The following is a 23351-nucleotide window of genomic DNA, read 5'->3' on the forward strand; positions in this document are numbered from 1 at the left end:
TCCAATGTCTCTCTCCTCCAATAACATTCTGAAATTTGAAAGTGTTCTTACAGCACTATCACCACGGAATTCATAGCCTTTGATTAAGCATTGGAGGAATAATTCCCTTTGGCATGCTATTAACCGTTATTGATGTTTCTTAGATATTCCAAAGAGTACAAGCTCATTTGTACAGAATCTAGCCGAGAAATATGTCCACGTTAGTTTTAGTGTAAACCGAGTTGCCCTCTTTTAACTCACCTACGATTCCTTAACATTAATTATATTAACAACTCCAAGCTATCTGATAAGAATTGTAGAGGGATAGTTCAGGTAGGTCTACATGATATCTCTCTCAAATGTCGAGACTATTTCCTTCCCAAAGACGTACTCAGACTGCAAACACAAGCAACATAGAAACTTAAACAATACCGATTACTTCGCTGTACACAAAGCAAGTGCACAGTACTGATGACCACGATATCCCAATGTTGTCAAAACTTTGATTTAAATAACTTACTAAATAATTTCCCAAGTAGTAATAATTTGAGATGATCTGATTTGATTTTGGTACACTTAAGAGTTTCTATCTACTTACAGGTTTCCTTTCTCCTGCTAGCACTCTTAGCGCTAAGCGCTGCGGAAGAGAAGGCGCAGGAGAAAGTGGAAGAGAAGACAGAGGAGGAGAAGAAGGAGGTTGAACCTAAGCCAGAAGAGAAGACCCAGAACAAGAGAGGTATCTTCGGCCTTGGTTTGGGCTATGGTCACGGCTTAGGCTACGGTCAAGGCTTAGGCTATGGTCACGGATTGGACTTGTCCAGCTACAGCCTGGGAGGTCACGGACTCTTGCTGTCCGGGTATAACTTAGGGGGCCATGGTCTGGGCTACTCTGGAGGATACGGTTACGGAGGCGGTGACCTCTTGTCCCTGGGAGGCCATGAACATGTGAAGACCATCACCGTGAAGGAGAAAGTAGCCATCCCAGTACCGAAACCCTACCCTGTGGCAGTCCCAGTAGAGAAACATGTCCCATATCCAGTGGAAAAGCCCGTACCTGTCCCAGTTAAAGTCCCAGTGGACAGACCATACCCTGTTCACGTAGAGAAACCTGTCCCATACCCAGTCATCAAGAATGTCCCTGTCCCAGTTAAGGTCCCTGTAGACAGACCGTACCCAGTCCATATCCCCGTGGAGAAGCATGTGCCATTTCCTGTTCACGTCAAAGTCCCCGTGCCCGCACCTTACCCTGTCCATGTGGAGAAACCTTACCCTGTGTTGGTAGAGAAGAAGGTACCAGTCCCCGCCCCATACCCAGTCCACATCAAGGTCCCAGTACCTCAGCCCTACCCAGTCCACGTTAAAGTTCCCGTACACGTGCCAGTAGACAAACCTTACCCCGTACACATCAAAGTTCCTGTCGACAGACCATATCCAGTGCCTGTCCCCAAACCATACCCAGTTACTGTAGAGAAACATGTACCTTACCCAGTTGAGAAACCAGTTCCGTATCCCGTGAAGGTACCCGTCGACAGGCCATACCCAGTTCATGTGCCTAAACCATACCCTGTTCCTGTCGAAAAACAAGTTCCATATCCTGTAGAGAAGCCCGTCCCCGTCCCAGTAGAGAAGCCAGTTCCCTACCCAGTGAAGGTCCCTGTTGACAGGCCATACCCTGTACACGTTCCCAAGCCCTACCCAGTGCCTGTTGAGAAGCCAGTGCCCTACCCAGTAGAGAAGCCTGTACCTTACCCAGTGAAGGTACCCGTTGAGAAGCCGGTGCCCTACCCAGTGGAAAAGCCAGTGCCGTACCCAGTCAAGGTCCCCTATCCAGTGCCCGTCAAGGTGGAACACCACCAGGAAGAGAGTTACGACTCGTACGGTGGAGTGAGCAGCGCCAGTGGTGGTGATGATTCATACGGAGGCTATGAGAACTCCCACCACGGTTGAAGTGCTCACAAACCTCCTCACCTCCAACTCCTAGTCTCTTATTAAGTTGCTCTTTTATATATAGTATATTTTTCTATGTAAATAAAACTATTTAAGTACAAATGTTGTCTTTTTTATGACGTTCAGAAACGTAAGAAGTATTATTATCCATACGCCAAATCGATCTTGACAAAAGATATAGCGACGTCAATCATACGAGTCCGGCTGAGGATGAAACGTAGATATCTGACATCCGAATCCGGACAGTATTAACATGGATAATGATTCTTCAGATGTATAAATTCCTTTAGACCTTAAATAAATACCAGGCCTGCCAATAAGAAATATATGAGAATCCATTATTTACCTGCATAACCTAATAAGTAAAACGTCCATGCACAACTGATAAGACATTTTATATATTCACACTAATATTATGAAAATATTTTGGGCATAGTTTAATCATGGCATTGCTGCCAGTTCGGAACTCAGTATTTTGAAGTATTTAATTTTAAATTAAGCATCATTACCTATCCTAGAGCCAACGGCCGTAGCCGTGTTGAAACACCGGATCCCGCGAGATCTCCGAAGTTAAGCAACATTGGGCTTGGTCAAGGTTTGGATGGGTTGCCACGCGCTGTTGGTGGGGGGTAAGGGAATGGAGGAGCGGAAAGGAACTGGCCACCCTACCGTACGTAACCTCCGGCTCAGGTACACCTCTGCGGAGGTTCGGACCTGCCTTCGGGCAGAATACACCCTTACCTTACCTATCCCCAGAGGAGCATGGTTGAAGAAATCTTTACCCATAGCTTGTGTTGCTCTCAATAAGCCTCACATCTGTCAATATGACTGATAAATAGCTTGCAGATATCGGGATGACTTGTGATCATCAACGCCAGTACCTGCTTCTCCACTGTACTCACAAAACTGAGTACAGTCCATTCCAGCCCCTAGACTGGATTGAAATCCTTGGACAAGACCAACTCAAAAAATAACGTATGTTCCCAAGCGATGGGAACACCATTCTATCACACAACATATAGGAACCTCTAAAATGTCCGGCTCCATGGCTAAATGGTTAGCGTGATGGTCTTTGGTCAGAGGGGTCCAGGATTCGATTGCCGGCAGGGTCGACAATTTTAACCATAATTGGTTAATTTCTCTGGCAAGGGGGCAGGGTGTATGTGCCATCTTCTTCATAATTTTATCCTCATTGCGACACTCAGGTCACCTACGGGCGTCAAATTGAAAGACCTGCATCTGGCGAGCCGAACTTGTCCGCGGACACTCCCGCTACTAAAAGCCATACGCCATTTCATTTCATTTATCTCTAAAACTCATTATCTCCGACATAAGTTCATCTGTTACTCGAAACGAATATCCTGCTCGTCTCACCCTCCATCAAATCGCACAATATTGTGAATTTCTTAAAGGTTAAATTAAATTGGATATCTGCTTGCAGAAATTCGTCTATGGAGATCTAATAAATACCAGGGCTGCCAATAAGAAATATCTTGAGAATCCCATATTTACTTATATGACTTAACAAGTAAAAATCAGTACACAATTGATGAGATATTTGATATATTCACACTAATATTACGAAAGTAATTTTTGCGTTTGGTTTAATCATACCTTTACAATCAGTTAGGAACTCACTATGTTCAATTTTTTAAATTTTGAATTAAGCGTCGACACGTCAGTGGCAATAGCTTTTTAACTTCTATTGCAGTTGTTCTCATTCTTGGCCCAACTCTTCCTAAACATCTGTAATCAGTCTTAAACGAAAAGCTACAGTATTATGTGATAGCTTCTTATCAATAAATGAAGTTCTGCCGAGTAAGTAGATGTATTTATTTATTTATTTATTTATTTATTTATTTATTTATTTATTTATTTATTTATTTATTTATTTATTTATTTATTTATTTATTTATTTATTTATTTATTTATTTATTTATTTATTTATTTATTTATTTATTTATTTGAAAATCATAATGAATAGTGGTTGTTAAAATGGGTTGTAAAAGTTATTGCGAATAATTTTAAGTGACCCGTTGATCGCTAATATTTCCCCTTGATCGCTAATATTGATACATGTAGGAGGATGCTATTAGGAACCCCAGATTTCGCAAATTTTTCACACAAAATTTAGGCATTGTTCCTGTGGCCCCGATTAACAGTCCAACAACTTTTACGCTAGAAATTCTGTTGGAGTGTTTGAAATAGTCACTTGTTGACTGATAGATTGCTCTATTTTCCTGGTCTATCACCTCAGGATGGCTGGATCTCACTTAATAGTTGTATCCAAGATCACAGCGCTATCCTTTCCTCGGTCGACGGTGCTTAAGGCGATCCGTCTGCTGCGCCCTCCAGCGGCAATTCATGGAACTTTCTCATACACTTCCAGGCTTTGCTGGGAAAGGGCAGTTGCGAGCTTTCTCCGGATTCTGTGAAGTGGGTGTTTCTAAGGAGCTCCCCTCTTGGAGAAGAACCGAGAATGTGTTCAAGGGTTTCGATCTCGCTTCATTGTCCGCAGCGCGTTACCTCTCGGCGTCGTCCTGGGACGGCACTCTCTGGAACGACATTCTATTGTAGCTTGAGGGCTTCTGTTCACTCAGCAAACAATTCAGGGTCTCAATCCAACGGTTCGATGACATATGTTCTTGACAAATCATAGCTCCTTTCTCGTGAACACTCAATTCACATCATCTATCTTCGCTTTCTTAACAACCCTCTTAATTCTTTGCTGTTTTAGGTATGTTCCTCTGCTTCATAGGTCAGACAAAGTTTGGTTTTGCAACTCCTCTGCTCAGCATCGAGATCATGTGTTTTCACAACGTGTTCATTCACTGACTATCTAAGAATGCACACAAAAGAAGTAAAGAGCAGAATCGAGTACAGTGCATGAAATGACAATAGCGATGAAAGAGACGTAACTCACTGCATAAACATCAACACATTTGCTTTAATAATTAGGACGTCAAAGGTTAAGGCTTCACATCAGTTCGAAGGTAAATGGAACTTGATAGCCATGAAATAAAGCGCTAATCCCATTAGTTATTCATAGAATACTATGGATCATTACAGGGTATCCATGAATTACTCAACGTGACTTACAACATCACTATCACCCATCTTTGGCTGCGAAAACGAACATAGAGAGTACAAAATAGAGCAATTGTGATATTATGCAGACGATCGAATTCAAATATTGAGAAAAAAGGTTTATCTACATTCAGAACAAAACTCAAGCTGTAATGATACGATTGAGAAAGGCCTGAGAGGAGGTTGCAGTTTGTCTCTCCACAGGGAACTTTCCAAACTAAGTCACAGTTCAAGGAGAGAAATCAAAACCCTCGAGATTTCACGATTATGTTACTTTATCTGAGTCTGCTGATTAAGTGAAACTACTGAATGATACGGGCATTGGAGAAACAGTACGAAACGAAAATAAATCCAAAACAAATGTAATAAATTGCAGTGGATTGGAAATTTTTAAATTAGTAAATGATGTGTTGAAAGGAATGAGATGAATCTTTACTTGACAATGATGGTATAAGTAAGAATGAGTAGATTAACTCGAATAAGGAAGGAATTCCTTAAGGAAAGAAACATGCTAATTTCATACATAGATATGTGTATTATAAAGGTGATTCTGAAGAATTTTGTGTTGAATGTGGCATAAACAGTAAAGGGAAAGAAAGAAAAAGAATAGTAGCTGTAGAAATCTGCTGAAGATGCTGGTAAGAGAATAATGATGTGACGAAGTTTGACCCAAAAGAAATAATGAATGAAGTTGGTGAATGACGATATTGGACCCAAAGAATATATAAATTGATAGGATTTATCTTGTGACCCCCAGGACTCCTTAGTCTGGTTTTGGAGGGACGTAGAGGAAAAAAGAATGGTAGGAGAAGGCTAAGACATGATCATGATTAGCAGATTAGAATAGTTAGGTAGAGATAAAAGGGATAGCACAGGCTAGGGTAGCAAGGAGGACAACATCACAGCAGTCTATCGACTGATGGTCCATTCAACAACAGACTCACGGTCGACAACAAATGTGAAAAATGAAAATACTGTATATCTGAACATTGACGAGTTATTAAAATCGTTAACACAACACAAGATAAATCTAACTCTCTGAAAGAGGAAACAATAATTTATTACTGGAGAAGAGTTTCACTGAAAATCACAACGCCTATCAATAGGCACAGCCTAGTGCTAGTTGCACTGTGTGGTATACAGCTAATCTGGAACGAACTATTTAATAAAAACCTCAGACGATTGGAGAAAATAAACGCACAGTATCGAAAGACAGTCCACAAAGTCTCCAGATTTGCTGAAAGGCAGGTTGGCATATATAATGGCAAACCAAACTTTCTTCCACGAATGTATAAAGTCGACTTTTGGCCTTCAAGACAGGCTGGCATTCCGAAGAGTATTAGAAGAGAGAATAAGAAAGGCACTGCAAAGACCGAGGGATATACAGGGTTATTCACCTAAGCTATCCACCTAAAATAACAAGTGAAAGGTTAAAAATATTGGTATTCTGTTTTCACTTCTAGTAATGATACGAAGAGGCTCACAATCAGACTTACATTACTTTTTCATGGCAGTACTTTGTTTTTTAAATGGAACTACACAGTTTTTATACATAGCTTCAAACCTACAAATATTACAAATTCAGCACCGTGATTATTATGAACACCGGACAAGAACTTCTGGAGAAAATGTAATGTATTCAAACGTGCTCCACATGCCACCCGACGACCGCCCTTTTCGATTCACGCTACGTATGGAACATGAGCTAGCTGTTGTCACACATATTTGCTTCACCTCCTTCTGACAGATTGGTATTCTCTCTACTGTACTCATAAATCCACTGTAGTCAAACATATGATTTAACACATTTAATATCGCCATAGATAACACGTAAAGGAAAAGAGGGTAGGCCTATGTTACGGGTTTCCTTCCCTTTCCGCCTTCCGTTAGTGAACCCTTGTTCTTTCATGATCCTGACGGTATTAGTTTGTAGGTTTAAGGCTTTTTTTCTTTTTCAATCCTCAGCCCGAAGGCTGGTTGTATACTTGACAGCTCCAATATGAACTGCCATATATGGCCTAGGCATCACTGAAGAGGCTTACCAGGAAAATGAGGAGTGAGGTAGTTTACCGTTGCTTTCCTTACCGAGCCAGAAGTTGCTATTACATATCAGTCTGCCAAGTCCACTGAAATGGATGAGCAATATTTTACACCACTCATAACAGGGACTGGCTGCATAAGGAATGGCATTACTAGCATCGCTCATACGTCAATCACTTTCATATTGTCAAAGCTAAGGATAAGACTGAGGCAGATCAATGAAAGTAAGAAAATTGTTCTAGCCTATACCAGAGGACACATTAGGTATCGCCAGCAAAGGAATGATTTAAGGCTATGTGTAGAAAATTATGTAGTTCCATTTAAAAACAAAATTAGTACCATTATCTCAGATGAAATGGATATCATAAAGGAGTACTGTAAGTCTAATTATGAGCCCCTTGGAACCGAAAAACGGAATAACGATATCTTGAACGGTTCAAGAGTTATTTGAGGTAGATGCCTTAGCTGAATAACCCTGTATACAACACCGAAGTCACGAGGACAGTCACAGTGTAAGTGCAAGGTTCTTGAGCTATCGGCTTCCTAGTATATCTGTAGTAACATTGAAAAGTGGAATGCGCTTTCAGTCTTGCCATGCTTCCCGTGCTGGAACTTTGTGTTCTGGTTATAATAGCTGGTTTTCATTTTTTTTTAAATTTTGAAATGATTTGGTGGATTATATAAACACTATGGCTAATACGACGCTAACCACATCATATGTACCTCAGGAACTCCGAACTCCTCATATATGTACACATGCAACCGTACACAGCAAATAATAGTCAAGGTAAAGTAAAAGATTGTCACGTTGGTACTAACGTTTCATTTTTGTTAACATTCCATCCAATATGACATTATGTAGCAGAAGTAATTCGCCTTGTATCTGTTTCCATATCTTGATTTCTCAGTAATTTAAGGACAATATTAACATGAGAAATAAAATACACACATTTAAAAAAGAAATTGCGTACCATGAAGTAACCATCGCAGGGGCACGTAAGTGGATATAGGCATAGGACACTGTAATATAAGGTAAGGTAAGGGTTATTCTGCCCGAAGGCAGGTCCGAAGATCGGCAGAGGTGTTCCTGAGCCGGAGTTTACGTGCGGTAGGGTGGCCAGTTCCTTTCCGCTCCTCCATTCCCTTACCCACACCAACAGCGCGTGGAAACCCATCCAACTCCTGACCACGCCCAATGTTGCTTAACTTCGGAGATCTCACGGGATCCGGTGTTTCAACACAGCTACGGCCGTTGGCACACGGTAATATAAAGCAAACATTAAAATATTGTACCACACCGAGTATTTATTGAAGAGTAACAGACAGTTGCAGGAAGCACTTAGTACGGTTTTGAACGAGCCGTAACACGAAAATAGGTGGCGATATAGTGGCATACAGTCGTCGGATGTTCTGCTGAGGAAGATTCTCCCACAACTGGAGCAAACGATCCTCAAATTTGCCGAAGTAGCCGCTGGCTAACGTTCTGGTAAGGCGAGAGGTTTGGAGACCTTGCCGACCAAGAAAGCATGTTAATATCACGACGACAGACCAGATATATCCATGCTGTATGAGGCTGGGCATTATTCTGCCGGAAAATGGGGTTGTTGAGCTACGACGGTAAGGAAGGCACATACAGTCCTAGAATTTCTGGACGTATCACCACCTGGGTGGAGCGGGAATCCCATGAAATGGCAACCCATACCACGACACCCCTCGTTGGGGTGGTGTGCCATTCTACTATGACGCGTGGGTCACTGTGCTGGCCAAGATGCCCCCAAACTCGAATTTAGTGGTCGTCTGTACCCAGACAATGATTCGTCACTGAACACCACTCGTCACCAACCCACAAGTTGCCAGCTGCCCGTTCCTGGCAGAAGTTCAAGTGTGGTCGGTGATGCTCAGGTCTTAATGGTAGACGTCGTAAGGGACGCCGCTACGACAGATCTTGCTCTGCTAGCTGCCTGGGTAGGGTACTGGTGGACACAGGCGTACACCGAGTTGCCGTGACACTTGTTTAGATGGTGCGCGCCGACGCGCGTGGAGTGCTTACAGCCTTTCATACGATGAAACGATCCTTCCTGCTGGCGATTCGCCGGGGTCAACTCGAGCCTTCTGGATGCGTGTGTGTAAACCCTGTGAGGAGAAGGCTCCAGAAAAAACAAGAATGACAGCATTCATTCACCAGCAGTTGAAATGAACCTGGAAGGAAGGTAACGTATGTAAGCTATAGGCTATATGTTTTAAATATGTTTATTCAGCAAGGACTTCTTGATAAAATTGAACAATGGTTATTCTGGGCCTCTCTTCACTTCATCATTTCTTTTTTGGTCATGTCTCCTCTCAGAAGTTCCCGACGATCAAGGAGTATTTTTCCTGTTTTTCCTGTTTTGTCTTTCCCCTCTGAGAGTTGTCGTATCATGGATGTCGAACTAACGTCTCAGGTTCCGCGTCCAGGACAATCTTCTCAGCCTACGTCCTTCCACGATCAGTCGAATCAGCCTGTTTTGTCATTTCTGAAGATGTGACCGAAAATAACGGCTTTCCTGCATTTCTTGCGAGAGTTAAGACTTTCCATGATTTTCCGGCACGACGGAGAACCTACTCTTAGGTGACAGCATCTTGAACATCGAGCTATAGATTCGTATTTTAAAGGCTTCCAATCTGTCGTCGGTTAATGAGGAAGCCTTCAGTATCCTCCCTTCGGCACTGTAATGTAGCACCTGGTGCACAGCACACTTCACTAAAGGCCAACCAGTTCCGAATCCGAGGTCGCTGTTCAGTGCAAGAAGTTTTAACTTCAGACACATATTTCTTACAGTGCCGATTCTGGTTTTGATTCCTTACTCTGAGTCCCATTCCTTGGTTAGTTAACATTTTCTGACGTGCAAGCATACTTAAAGTTGTGCCTAATACTGCAGAGGAGGTATAACACGGTAGTAATCTTGAGCACGTTTTGTGTACAATTCTTGTTTATCAAAATACTAGAAATAACTGACTGGTACTTCTTCTAACAGGACTTACAAACAGAAATTCACAAATCTTAAACGATACCCGCAACTCGTGCTATTCCTGGGCCTGTCCGTGATAAGAGAGGCTCAGCTCAGTAAGCATTGTACACATGTCTACTGTAGGTGAATTTCCCAAGTTAAAATGCCTAAACAGGCGTTGGGTTAAATCTGTTAATGCATCACAATAATGTCTGCATGTCTGTTTACCACCGGATAATATCACACCGGTAGAAAAATAATAACGTAGCTCTAATGAATTCCAAATGCTTACATTACTAAACACTGTGTAGAGTAGTTTGGTTAGCCACTCGTGTTCTATGTTCAAGCTAGTGGGTTCGACTTATTTTAGCATTTAAGCGTTACTAAATGCACTGTAAATTACACGCATCACAAGATAAACTGACGTATTAAAGAAACCTTTTGCAGAGAAATTTCGGTTTCTTAAAATTGCTTTCAACTGAAGAAGTATAAAACACACAGCACTAAAACCATTCATTCTCGTATATTATAAAAGAAAGGAATGAACAAAATGTCCGCCTCTGTGGTATAATGGTTAGTGTGATTAGCTGCCACCCCCCGGAGGCCAGCGTTCGATTCCCGGCTCTGCCAAGAAATTTGAAAAGTGGTACGAGGGCTGGAACGGGGTCCACTTAGCCTTGGAAGGTCAACTGAGTAGAGGTGGGTTCGATTTCCACCTCAGCCATCCTGGAAGTGGTTTTCCACGGTTTCCCACTTCTCCTCCAGGCAAATGCCGGGATGGTACCTAACTTAAGGCCACGGCCGCTTCCTTCCCTCTTCCTCGTCTATCCCTTCCAATATTTCCATCCCCCACCAAGGCCCCTGTTCAGCATAGAAGGTGAGACCGCCTGGGCGAGATACTGGTCATCCTCCCCGGTTGTATCCCCCGACCCGATGTCTCACGCTCCAGGACACTGCCCTTGAGGCGGTAGAGGTGGGATCCCTCGCTGAGTCCGAGGGAAAAACCAACCCTGGAGGGTAAACAGATTATGAATGAATAAATTTAAAAAATGGTGAAGTACGAATCTTTGGCTGCATGGTCAGTAAGTCCCGCGTTCGATTCCCGGCCGAGTAAGTTTTTATCCGCATCTGGTTAGTTCCTTTGATTTGCCGACATGATGTTTGTGTTCGTCCTTCTAAACATGATTTCATTCACCCACACCCAACACACTACCAACCACCTTTGAAACATACGGTTGTGAATACTGTATGTCCCTCGATGTAGGGTTAGCGGTAGAAAGAGCATCTGGCAGTAAAACGGGATACGTCCACATGTGTGGCACAAACATTGCAACCCTGATACCAACAGGGTGCAAAAAAAGGAGCAGAAAAATGAACAAAACGGTAAAAACGTACCGCGAAAATATTCAGAATTTCTGTATCACATTAATGATGGCAGTATCAGAGGTTGATATAATTTCAAAATGTACTGAAAGTATTTTCAAATCATTCCAATTAATTATAAATATGGTAGAAAATCTATTGATGATATTGCATTTTAACGCAACGTGTTTAATGTTTCTTCGATCATAAAGAGTTGTTCTTGTAAACTCGTGCCAGTAAATCTCCTGACGCAAATCTGTCACACTGCGTCAGACTTCAGTCTCACTACTTTGAACAAGGGAGACCACGACCTAGCAAACAATATCCGGCTCCATGGCTCAATGGTTAGCGTACTGGCCTTTGGTCAGAGGGGCCCCGGGTTCGATTCCCGGCAGGGCTGGATGTATGTGTCGTCTTCATCATCAGTTCATCCTCATTACGACGCGCATCCCGCCTACGGGTGTCAAATCGAAAGACCTGCACCTGGTGAGCCGATCATGTCCTCGGACACTCCCGGCGATAAAAGCCATTCCACTGTCCTGCAAATCTGAATTTAATGACTTACTACGATGTATTTTGTTCATTTTATATTTATACATCATCTTTTACCGGTAGTAAGTGGTGTTAAAGCTACCAATTACTGACGATTATATCAAGACTTTCGGTAAATGCTTGTCAGCTTGAAATGTGCGAAAGCGAAAAATGCATCATTTGTTTAATCCTCAGTTAGCAGTATAATTTAATGTCACTTGAATTTTTAAAAAATCTTATGATTTAGCAGGTATGCTAAAATTAAGAAGAATAAATTACAAGCTTATATTTTCACCTGACTGTTAAAATAATAATAATCGTATGGCATCAGCTACCGTGTGCGCACATTTTTTATGTCATCTGGCTCTCTGCTCATTAGTTTCGACGTTCCGTTTTACTCTAGGCCTCCTGGATGGCTCAGTACACCGAATTTCTAGCTACAAACCTCCTACCGGGAGGTAGTAGGTTCCAATCCGACTGTTGGCAGCCCCGAAGATGGTTTTCCGTGGTTTCCCATTTTCATTCCAGGCAAATGCTAGGGATGTACCTTAATTAAGGCCATGGCCACTTCCTTCCTTTCCTGCCCCATCGTCGCCATAAGACCTATCTGTGCCGGTGCGACGTAAAGCAACCTCCAAATTTGTGTTAAATACGAATCACATGGACGTAACATTCCAAATGCATTGACCGCGATTCGAACCACGGCAGCCTGGGTGAGAAGTTAGTCACAATGTCACTCGGCATTACGACGAAAGAAGATTATGCGATGAACGTTCTGCATACCATCCCAGAAGTCTTCAAATGTAATAATAATAATGTTATTGGCTTTACGTCCCACTAACTTCTATTTCGGTTTTCGGAGACGCCGAGGTGCCGGAATTTCGTCCCGCAGGAGTTCTTTTACGTGCCAGTAAATCTACCGACACGAGGCTGCCGTATTTGAGCACCATCAAATACCACCGGACTGAGCCAGGATCGAACCTGCCAAGTTGGGGTCAGAAGGCCAGCGCCTCAACCGTCTGAGCCACTCAGCCCGGCTCTTCAAATGTTACTCTCTCTATCAATTATTTCAAAGTCTTTGAACTCTTCATCCAACTACAATTAATAGTCAGTATCAAATGTGTACTATAATTATTTATTTTTAATTTGAGCTTATAAAAAGACAATATTGTAAACTGTACTTGTCTTGTAAACGAATGAAATGAATGCAGGAAACTGTTCCGACACTGTTCTTCATAAGCTTGTATGTTCATATCTACAAAGGATGTACGTGGAGTGTAAGTTAAGCAGCTGTGTGTGTTAGGTCCTAATCCACTGTACCATGCTAGGCAGTGGTGCTGTAATTACAGTATACTCAGCGGTCCAGAACCCTAGTTAGTGTATAGCACGTTGCGTGACCACGAAAGCGCGACGCCAAGATGTATAAAAGCCTACATCGCCATGGCAGCAGCACGCAGTTCTTCCCTCAAGCCGCTAGTCATGAGGACCACGGTAAGTACTCTATATACAAGGTAACCAACTACTTCTAACATTCTTGATGTTTAAATTCATAACTTGCAAAAGACACATACCTCTTTCATATTCGGGAAAGAGAGGAGATTATATTTCAAACCGGCGTGTTTTGTCATGTTTCAGATTAGTTTCTGAATATAGAGGATAATAAATAAGCTCGCGTCGTCATTCCGAAGTGGTGCAGCTCTTTGCAGACACACCCCCAATGGAGGTGAAAAGCATGTACCATTTTAACCACACTGATACCACTTAAATCTCTGTGTGTATCCGGAATCGAACTCGGCCTCCGATGGCAGTAGCTAATAGCACTACCCGCTATGCCACGCCAAAGAGGATAATAATACCCCCCATGGCACTACAGCCCTTGAAGGGCCTTGGCCTACCAAGCGACCGCTGCTTAGCCCGAAGGCCTACAGGTTACGAGGTGTTATGTGGTCAACACGCCGAAACCGCTCGGTCGTTATTCTTGGCTTTCTAGACCGCGGCCGCTATCTCACCGTCAGTTAGCTCCTCAATTCTGATCACGTAGGCTGAGTGGACCTCGAATCAGCCCTCAGGTCCAGTTAAAAATCCCTGACCTGGCCGGGAATCGAACCCGGGGCCTCCGGGTAAGAGACAGGCAAGCTACCTCTACACCACGGGGCCGGCGAGGATAATAATAACTGAATTTTAAAAGTCTGCTTTACGTCACACCGACACAGGCAGACGACGACGAGAAGGAAGAGACCGTGGCCTTAATTAAGGTATACACCCTTGCAAACACTTGGTGTGAAAATGGGAAAACACTAACAGTGTCTAAAATGCATGAATGAATAAACGTAACACATAATACGTAAACTGGCTTGTTCTTCACACTCCGAATTACTTAACAATGGCTTATGTTAACTACGACCATGACAGAGTACGCGCATGCGTAATACGGCTCTTGATATCGCTGTCCCTGTGTCGCTTTTAACGAAGTAGGTCCTCCGGAAGGACGTATTATGCTAATAACTTTTGCGGTTTTCGGAAGACCTTATTTCACTAACTAGAAGTGCACTGTAGCTATGTATTTCGCCTGTAAGCGGAAGGGTGTTTCAAATCAAGACCGGTGCTTTACCCGGATGTCTTTCACATCATTATACTGAGAGTGTTCACAATCAGAGTGTGACGGATGTTTTCAAGAAATGTTCATGACTTGTGGAGCAGAATATCATTAACTATATGACACAGATCTTGCGAGAGCGTGTCGAAGGGAAGAAGAACTGTAGGTGGAATTGAACAACTTGCAAACATGCGCTCAGAGTGGTTTCACTGGGGCTGACAATCACACTGTCTTGCACCTCAAAAAGACCATCATCATTACCATTGCTGTGAAGGAGAAATTAAAACAGTTTCAAAAATGTAACGAATTCACAAAGGGCACCTTTTTCTATAATATATAGAATTCCTATTGATAAGCTCATGGAACTACTTACTTAAAGCTTGACACCAGACACATTCACAGGTTACTGACTATAAGGTTTTATCTAAGGACAAAAGAATACAAGTAAAAAATAGTGAAACCGTGGATTAATTATGATTTCTTTTTAAAGTTTCTTTTTTACCGTGAGTTTAATTTCGCACCTAACTCGTGTACATTTTCGGTGACTATTTGGTAGGAAAGTACTAGAAATAGGAAGATAGTATCCGTATCGTTAATTGAGCTTCATCCTCGGCATATGCATGGTATTAAAATGGGAAACCACGGGAAAAAGAGCTGTATCCAGAGCTGCCGACAAGGAAGGCCGAATTCACCTTCTTCCATACGGAAGCTGAAGGTTGCCAAACCCCTACAGCTTAGTCAACTCACTCGACGTGTGTTGTTTAGAGCCAAAAGAACGTGATTATTAGCCTCAGTCAAAATGCCATCATGGTATGATATGTCTTTCGCATTTCTGTAGTACTTCGAACGCTGTCCAGATTTAACGAAAAGTAAAATTCATTGAAGTATTGGGCTATTGAACAGTTATCATTCAGGTTGAATAATTATGACGAACTCGGAATTATTGGGTTTGAAGTGACGAAGACATTCATTATTTCCAACCCACTTGTGCTTGAAACGATCTTTCGAAGAGAAAGCACCTCCCAAACTATTAACTTTCTTACAATTAAGCATTGTGAGTTCTGTCAGAACGCTGAGAGGTAGCTGAGTATATTCCATTATCCACAGAGTAAACGTAGAGTTGGATAATTCTGTTTACTAGTTTAACGTCACAGCAAGTCTTTAGAATTGAGCATGTGAGTGTAAGGTTCAAGGTGTGTATATAAAGAGGAAATTCTCCGACACGAGGTTTCTCATGTCACATAAGCACAATCACCTGCATAAGCACGAAATATTTGACGTTCAGTATAATGTTAATGTAATAGTGAGGTTCCGTAGGTTTAGTCCAAGGAAACCAATTTGAAGTGAATATAGATCAAATATTGATGTGAATGTTCTTCACTGTCACCTAGAGTAATGTACGGCTCCATGGCTAAATGGTTAGCGTGCTGGCCTTACCTTGGAATTCTATTAATCTACAGCAGATTTTCTTAATTATTAATCCCACAAGATAATAGTGGTAATCATTGTTTTAAGGGGATGTACAAACCGTCCTCTTAACACGTAACAGAGGAGAAAATGTAAAAGATCGACCCTCCGGTGAACGAAGGTACTGCCATAAGAAAGGATATCATCAATAACGAAGGCAATGAAAACGAAAGACTTCTCATGGTTTCACAAACTCTGCTGGAATCAGAGGAGAACAAGAGTTGACCAAGGGAGGTCGGATAAAAATAAATTGAAGAGATTAGCACAAGTCAACAAAAACTCTTCCAGGCTCAGGTAATTCAACTCCTCCAAGCCCTGAGGGGTCACCCTTTTAGCCGCCTCTTAGGACAAGCAGAGGACGCCGTGAATCTTTTCTTTCCTCCACACATAGGATAAATATATCATGTGTATATTTGAAAGGAACAATACTATAGCAATCGTCAATGTGAGTGTTTTGTAACTTATTTGCCCGTAAAATGAGTTTTTCAATCAGTATCGGTCTTGGGCAATGCATTAGATCTGTTCAAAGTTTCAAAGCATTGCCTTCAAACACTTCCACCAATAAACCTGCGCGCCGAATAACTTACTTGCACCTGGATATATATGCTATCTTCCTGTCTATTGTTCGTTTACATCACATTTTACAACACCATAAGTGTTTCCTATTTTCTGCCCTAATATTCCTTCATTTTTGAGGCCTATACTCTCCTTCTCCCATTAACATCAAGAGGAGCTGTTAACCTCCATCACACCCTCATTACAGACGTCTCTTTTGTGTTTGTTCCGAGCAGGTATTCCTGGCTGTGTTCGCCCTCGCGGCTCTCAGCTCCGCTGAGGAAGGGAAGAAGGCCGATCAGGAAGTTGACGACAAGAAGCAGAGCAAGCGCGGGATTTTCGATCATGGATATGGTGGCTACGACTTCGGCAGTGGATTGGGTAGTTACGGCGGTGGTTATGGCAGCTATGGCGGTGGATATGGCAGCTACGGCGGTAGTTACGGCAGCTACGGCGGTGACTATGGTGGTCATCAGGAGCACGTGAAGACGGTCACCTTGACCGAAAAGGTCGCAGTGCCAGTACCAAAACCCTACCCCGTACATGTCACCGTGGAGAAGCCTGTTCCCTACACAGTACACAAGCCAGTGCACGTACCCGTCAAGGTACCTGTGGACAGGCCATACCCCGTCCATGTAGATAAGCTGGTACCCTACCCCGTAGAGAAGGCCGTCCCTTACCCTGTTAAAGTCCCTGTAGACAGACCTGTCCCAGTTCACGTCCCGGTAGAGAAGCGTATCCCGTACCCTGTGGAAGTCAAAGTGCCCGTTCCCGCTCCATACCCCGTCCACGTCCCCAAACCATACCCAGTGGTGGTTGAGAAGAAAGTTCCAGTACCAACACCATACCATGTCCATGTGAAGGTTCCAGTTCCCCAACCATACCATGTACATGTCAAGGTCCCAGTTGAGGTGCCAGTAGACAAGCCTTATCCAGTCCACATTAAGGTTCCTGTCGACAGACCTTACCCCGTACCTGTCCCCAAGCCCTACCCTGTGACTGTGGAGAAGCACGTGCCTTACCCAGTCGAGAAACATGTTCCTTATGAAGTGAAGGTGCCCGTGGATAGGCCCTACAACGTCTACGTCCCCAAGCCTTACCCTGTTACTGTTGAAAAGCATGTACCTTACCCAGTAGAAAAACCCGTCCCATACCCAGTAGAGAAGCACGTCCCTTATCCAGTGAAAGTCCCTGTTGATAGGCCCTACAACGTATACGTCCCCAAGCCCTACCCAGTGTCAGTAGAGAAGCCTGTCCCATACCCCGTTGAGAAGCCCGTTCCCTACCCAGTAAAGGTTCCTGTGGAGAAGCCTGTCCCATACCCAGTAGAGAAGCCTGTACCATACCCAGTTAAGGTACCTGTACCCGTTCCGGTAAAGGAGCACGAACATTACCACGGTCACCAATAATGCTTCTCGGTATTCTGTAATCTTTCCGACAATGTCTGCTAGTCCCGGCGTTTTTACTATTGTTATCTGTTATTTCTTGTCGCAATAAATTGAATTCTTGAAAATAAGATGTATTCGCTTTAATATTCTTCCAGTATCCTCATCAAGCCACTAAACTCCTGCATCCTCAAATACCTTACCCCGAAAACCTGTTCCCGCATTTGTTGACTGAAGCTTACCATCATGGTTTTAATACAGTGATCCCCAATTTGTAGAGGTGCTTGAGAGGTCTTCCAGAAACATAGACAACTTACTCAGACGAAAAATTATACGACATTAAAACTTGTGATTCATCCCGTTAATGCTGTATGTTCTGTGAGTTAAACAAAAAATGGCTGCTAAGATTGAAAGAGCCTGTTCCTGTATATTTGGATTCGTAATGCTCCAGCTAGTATCAGACCACCTGGTTAGCTACAGTCTCAGTCCATCCTTTCAACGGACTTCCAATAGATCATTTCCCAGGGGGGTGCATATTGTTGAGTTCGTTTTATTATCCTTCTTCTGCCCATTCTCCCATTATGTCTCTTCCAGTCTATGTAGGTTTACTGGTTCAAATGTTAAAACAAAATATTGTTATTTTAATTTTCTGGTAAATTAATGTGAGTGAAAATAAGTAATTAGGTCCTAAGTACACGTTTATTTAAAATTCTCTTCAGGAAAACCCTTTTCGATTTGAAACCGTAGCTTGATATTGGCACTTTGTTGACTTGCTATTTTTCATATATTTCAAATTAAATTCATGTTTTAGCCGCTCATCCTAGTTTTTGTTAAAACATTTTACTATGCTATTGTGAATTTTTAAGTCATCACAATTATTCTACATTATTTTGATAAACAGTAGGCTACTTGTAATAACGAGAGAGTACGGAATTTTCAGATCTAACAAACGGATCGCCAGCTGTAATGTGTTGGGAAGCGCTGCTCTAATATGATAGATCAGTAACTGGTGTACGGAAATTAATTTTCTTATCACAAGTTAATGAAGAAATGGCCCTTAGACTTGAAATAATTCTTAAATGGTGTTATTTCTACTCAGAGAAGGAGAATGTTGGTGATTATTAGAATTACGATATTATATTTTGATAATCAAGCATAGAACAACCATTCATACCTAATTTGTTAAAAAAAGTAGCCATTATTTTCTACTGTCGACTCAGTTAATTAACTTAGAAGCTTTTCAGTATTCCACTACGAATATACGACTTAGAACACTGAAAAATACCACGGATATCTAAAACATTGATTTTTCAGGATAATAGTTAATCGCTTTCCTCTGATTCTTTCAGAAACTTCCCGTTAACTAATGAACGTACTATAGTGGGTAGAAATGTGCTGCTTGGATGCAGTACCGTTCTAGCTGTGGCTTTGAAATTTACGATTGGTAGGGAGCCCAGAACTTTATTCCCCGCACTTACTTATTTTCACTTCAGAAAAATTCCACAAAACCGCCTCCCTAGACCAATCCCACGTCAGTCAGTTTTAAGAGTTATGAGATAGAAAAAATAGTATTCTCGCCTTTATTGTGACCATTCAAACGTTTAGGTAATTCCGTCAATTCTTATTTATTCTTTATGTTAAAATTCTGTTCTTAGATCAATCAATCAATCAATCAATCAATCAATCAATCAATCAATCAATACTGATCTGCATTTAGAGAAGTCGATCTGTTGTTTTCCTAGCCTTTTCTTAAATGATTTCAATGACATTGGAAATTTATTGAACATCTCCCTTGGTAAGTTATTCCAATCCCTAACTCCCCCTCCTATAAATGAATAACTGACCCAATTTGTCCTCTTGTATTCCAACTTTATCTTCATACTGTGATCTTTCTTACCTTTAAAGACGCCACTCAAACTTCTCGTCTACTAATGTCATTCCTCACCATTTCTCTGCTGACAGCTCGGAACATACCACTCAGTCGAGCAGCTCGTCTTCTTTCTCTCAGTTCTTCCCAGCCCAAACTTTGAAACATTTTTGTAACGCTACTTTTTTGTCGGAAATCACCCAGAACAAATCTAGCTGCTTTTCTTTGGATTTTTTCCAGTTCTTGAATCAAGTAATCCTGGTGAGGATCCCATACACTGGAACCATACTCTAGTTGGGGTCTTACCAGAGACTTATATGCCCTCTCATTTACATCCTTACTACAACCCCTAAATACCCTTATAACCATGTGCAGAGATCTGTACCCTTTATTTACAATCCCATTTATGTGATTACCCCAATGAAGATCTTTCCTTATATTAACACCCAGATACTTACAATGATCCCCAAAAGGAACTTTCACCCCATCAAAGCAGTAATTAAAACTGAGAGGACTTTTCATATTTGTGAAACTCACAACCTGACTTTTAACCCCGTTTATCATCATACCATTGCCTACCGTCCATCTCACAACGTTATCGAGGTCATTTTGAAGTTGCTCACAATCTTGAAACTTATTTATTACTCTGTACAGAATAACATCATCTGCAAACAGCCTTATCTCTGATTCTACTTCTTTACACATATCATTCATATATATAAGAAAACATAAAGGTCCAATAATACTGCCTTGAGGAATTCCCCTCTTAATTATTACAGGGTCAGATAAAGCTTCGTCTACTCTAATTCTCTGAGTTCTATTTTCTAGAAATATAGCCACCCATTCAGTCACTCTTTTTTCTAGTCCAGTAGCACTCATTTTTGCCAGTAGTCTTCCATGATCCACCCTATCAAATGCTTTAGACAGGTCAATCGCGATACAGTCCATTTGACCTCTAGAATCCAAGACATCTGCTATATCTTGCTTGAATATTTCAGCCTTTTGAAGATCCTCACATACACACTCTCCTTGTTCATTAATTATTCCTGGAATGTCCTTCTTGTAACCTGTTTCTGCCTTAAAATACCTATACATACCCTTCCATTTTTCACTAAAATCTGTATGACTGCCAATTATGCTTGCCATCATGTTATCCTTAGCTGCCTTCTTTGCTAGATTCAATTTCCTAGTAAGTACCTTCAATTTCTCCTTTCCACAGCCATTTCTAACTCTATTTCTTTCCAATCTGCACCTCCTTCTTAGTTTTCTCCCCTATTATAATAAGGTGGGTCTTTACCATTCCTTACCACCTTTAAAGGTACAAACCTGTTTTCACATTCCTCAACAATTGCATTAAACCCATCCCAGAGTCTGCTTACATTCTTACTTACCGTTTTCCACCGATCATAATTACTTTTTAAAAACTGCCCCATGCCTGCTTTATCAGCCATATGGTACTACGTAATAGTCCTACTTTTAAAACCTTCCTTTCTGTCACATTCATTTTTAACTACGACAAAAATAGCTTCGTGACCAGTAATACCTACTTCGGCTCTATAGAGCTCATCTGGTTTTATCAGCACCACGTCCAGGATATTTTTCCCTCTGGTTGGTTCCGTCACTTTCTGAATCAGCTGTCCTTCCCATATTGGCTTATTTGCCGTTTGTTGGTCATGCTTCCTGTCGTTCGCATAGCCTTCCTAATTGACATTTGGTAAATTGAGATCCCCCGCTACAATCACATTCCTTTCCATGTCGTTTCCCACATAGCTGATTATCTTATCAAATAATTCTGAATCCGTCACAGTACTACCCTTTCCCGGTATGTACACTCCAAAGACATCAAGTTGCCTATTATCTTTAGAAATGAGCCTTACACCTAGAATTTCATGTTTCTCATCTTTAACTTTTTAGTAGCTTACAAATTCTTCTTTCACCAGAATGAATACTCTGCCCCCCACCATTCCCATCATATCTCTACGATACACACTCCAGTTCCGTGAGGAAATTTCTGCATCCATTATACCATTTCTCAGCCATGATTCAACTCCTATTACAATATCTGGTAAATATATATCTATTAAATTAATTCTATTCCTTTCTTTACAACTACAGTTCAACTCTAAAATCTTTATGTCATCCCTACTTGACTTCCAGATCTCTGTACCCTTATGACCGCTCCCTAGACAACACCGTTTCAATGAATGGACCTCCCTATTACCCTTCTAAACAAATTTCCTAACTTATACGTACCACTGCGATTTAAGTGAAGGTCATCTGAGCGCAGATCCCTATCTCCTACCCACCCATTAGGATCTAGAAATTTCACTCCCAGTTTCCCACATACCCACTCCGTAGTCTCATGTAAATCCCCAATCACCCTCCAGTCAGTATCCCTCCTACACAGTATTCCACGGATAACAATCTCCGCTTTCTTAAACTTCACCCGTGCTGCACTTACCAGATCCCACACATTCCCAACGATGTTGGTACTTATATCAGCTTGCCTTACGTTGTTGGTACCAACGTGAAAAACTACCACCTTCTCCTTCCCCTCCCCCTTCGCTTCTACTTTTCTCAGCATCTTCCTCAACCTAATTCCTGGATAACATTCTACCCTGGTTCCCTTTCCTCCACACACTTTCCCCACGTGTCTAACGATGGAATCCCCCATGACCAGAGCCTCCACCCTACCCACCTCATTTGATCCCCTCCCCTCCTGGTCAGCCCTATCTTTCCTGATAGCTGCAGAAGCTATTTCTTCCTCCCTTTTCTCCTTCCCATGACCCTGTTCCACCTGTCTTTTCCTATCCTCTATTCTACATTTTCCTTTCCTACCTTTTCCGTTCTCCTACTTATACACATCTCAGCAACAATTCCCTATTCCTTATCTTTCCTCTGTTGCTCTTCCCGGGGTGAATCGTACCGATTTCTCACAGACACCTGTCCTGTGTTCTGATCCTGAATAGAGCCCTTAGCCTGCAATCTCCTTCCCTTAGAACATTAGACCACCTGTCTTCTACAGTTCCCCCTTTCCTTCCCCTCCCACTTGTACACCTACTGTCACCTGGATATTGTTTGAGGGAGTCCTATCTTCCTTCCTGTCGTCTGTGAGAATCCTAATTATCTCCCTCAAACTCTCCAACTCCTCCCTCATACCCCTCAATGCCTCGCCACACCCACAGTTCCTGCACTTGCACTCTTTAGACATTGTTTACGGAAAAAAAGGAAAGAAGAGGAAAAATGAAATAACTGGTTTTGTGCAAAAAAATGAACTAAAAGAAATATTGTCTTGGTTAGTACTCAAATATCACACGACAATTAGGTAATTAATATTCTACCATTCCTATCATATCTCTATCTTTATCCTACAACACCCTAACAGATAAAAACTGCTGTTAATTACTGAATACCGAAAGGAATACACAAGGATTACACAGTTATATGCTGCTGTTAAGCCTATCGTAATTACAACAACAGAATTTTAGTAGGAGATTTTCTACAGAAACCTCTACTATACTACACAAAAATTTTACAATAATAAACTA

At 41.9% G+C, this 23351-nt stretch overlaps 2 protein-coding genes across 2 annotated transcripts in view; both read left to right on the forward strand.

Moving 5' to 3' along the window:
* Positions 1-1926, forward strand: part of LOC136858887 (tetra-peptide repeat homeobox protein 1-like) — a 67641-nt gene extending 65715 nt beyond the window's left edge. The window contains exons 2-3 of the mRNA XM_068225757.1: positions 580-760; positions 848-1926. Of these exons, the coding sequence (XP_068081858.1) occupies positions 580-760; positions 848-1926 (1260 nt within the window). The remainder of the gene's footprint in view (positions 1-579; positions 761-847) is intronic.
* Positions 1927-13373: 11447 nt separating this feature from the next.
* On the forward strand, positions 13374-17960 carry LOC136858903 (valine-rich protein-like). Its single transcript, XM_068225758.1, has 2 exons — positions 13374-13424; positions 16788-17960. The coding sequence occupies exons 1-2, from the start codon at positions 13374-13376 to the stop codon at positions 17958-17960; spliced, it is 1224 nt and encodes a 407-aa protein (XP_068081859.1).
* Positions 17961-23351: the final 5391 nt, after the last annotated feature.

Source organism: Anabrus simplex, chromosome 1 (genome assembly GCF_040414725.1).
Source record: "Anabrus simplex isolate iqAnaSimp1 chromosome 1, ASM4041472v1, whole genome shotgun sequence".
Lineage (NCBI taxonomy): Eukaryota > Metazoa > Arthropoda > Insecta > Orthoptera > Tettigoniidae > Anabrus > Anabrus simplex.

Bases quoted from the DNA above. Each gene is read 5' to 3' on its own strand.
- LOC136858903 (XM_068225758.1), top strand. From the start codon at position 13,374: ATGGCAGCAGCACGCAGTTCTTCCCTCAAGCCGCTAGTCATGAGGACC. The intron at 13,425-16,787 runs GTAAGTACTCTA...TGTTCCGAGCAG, and splicing joins CGCTAGTCATGAGGACCACG to GTATTCCTGGCTGTGTTCGC.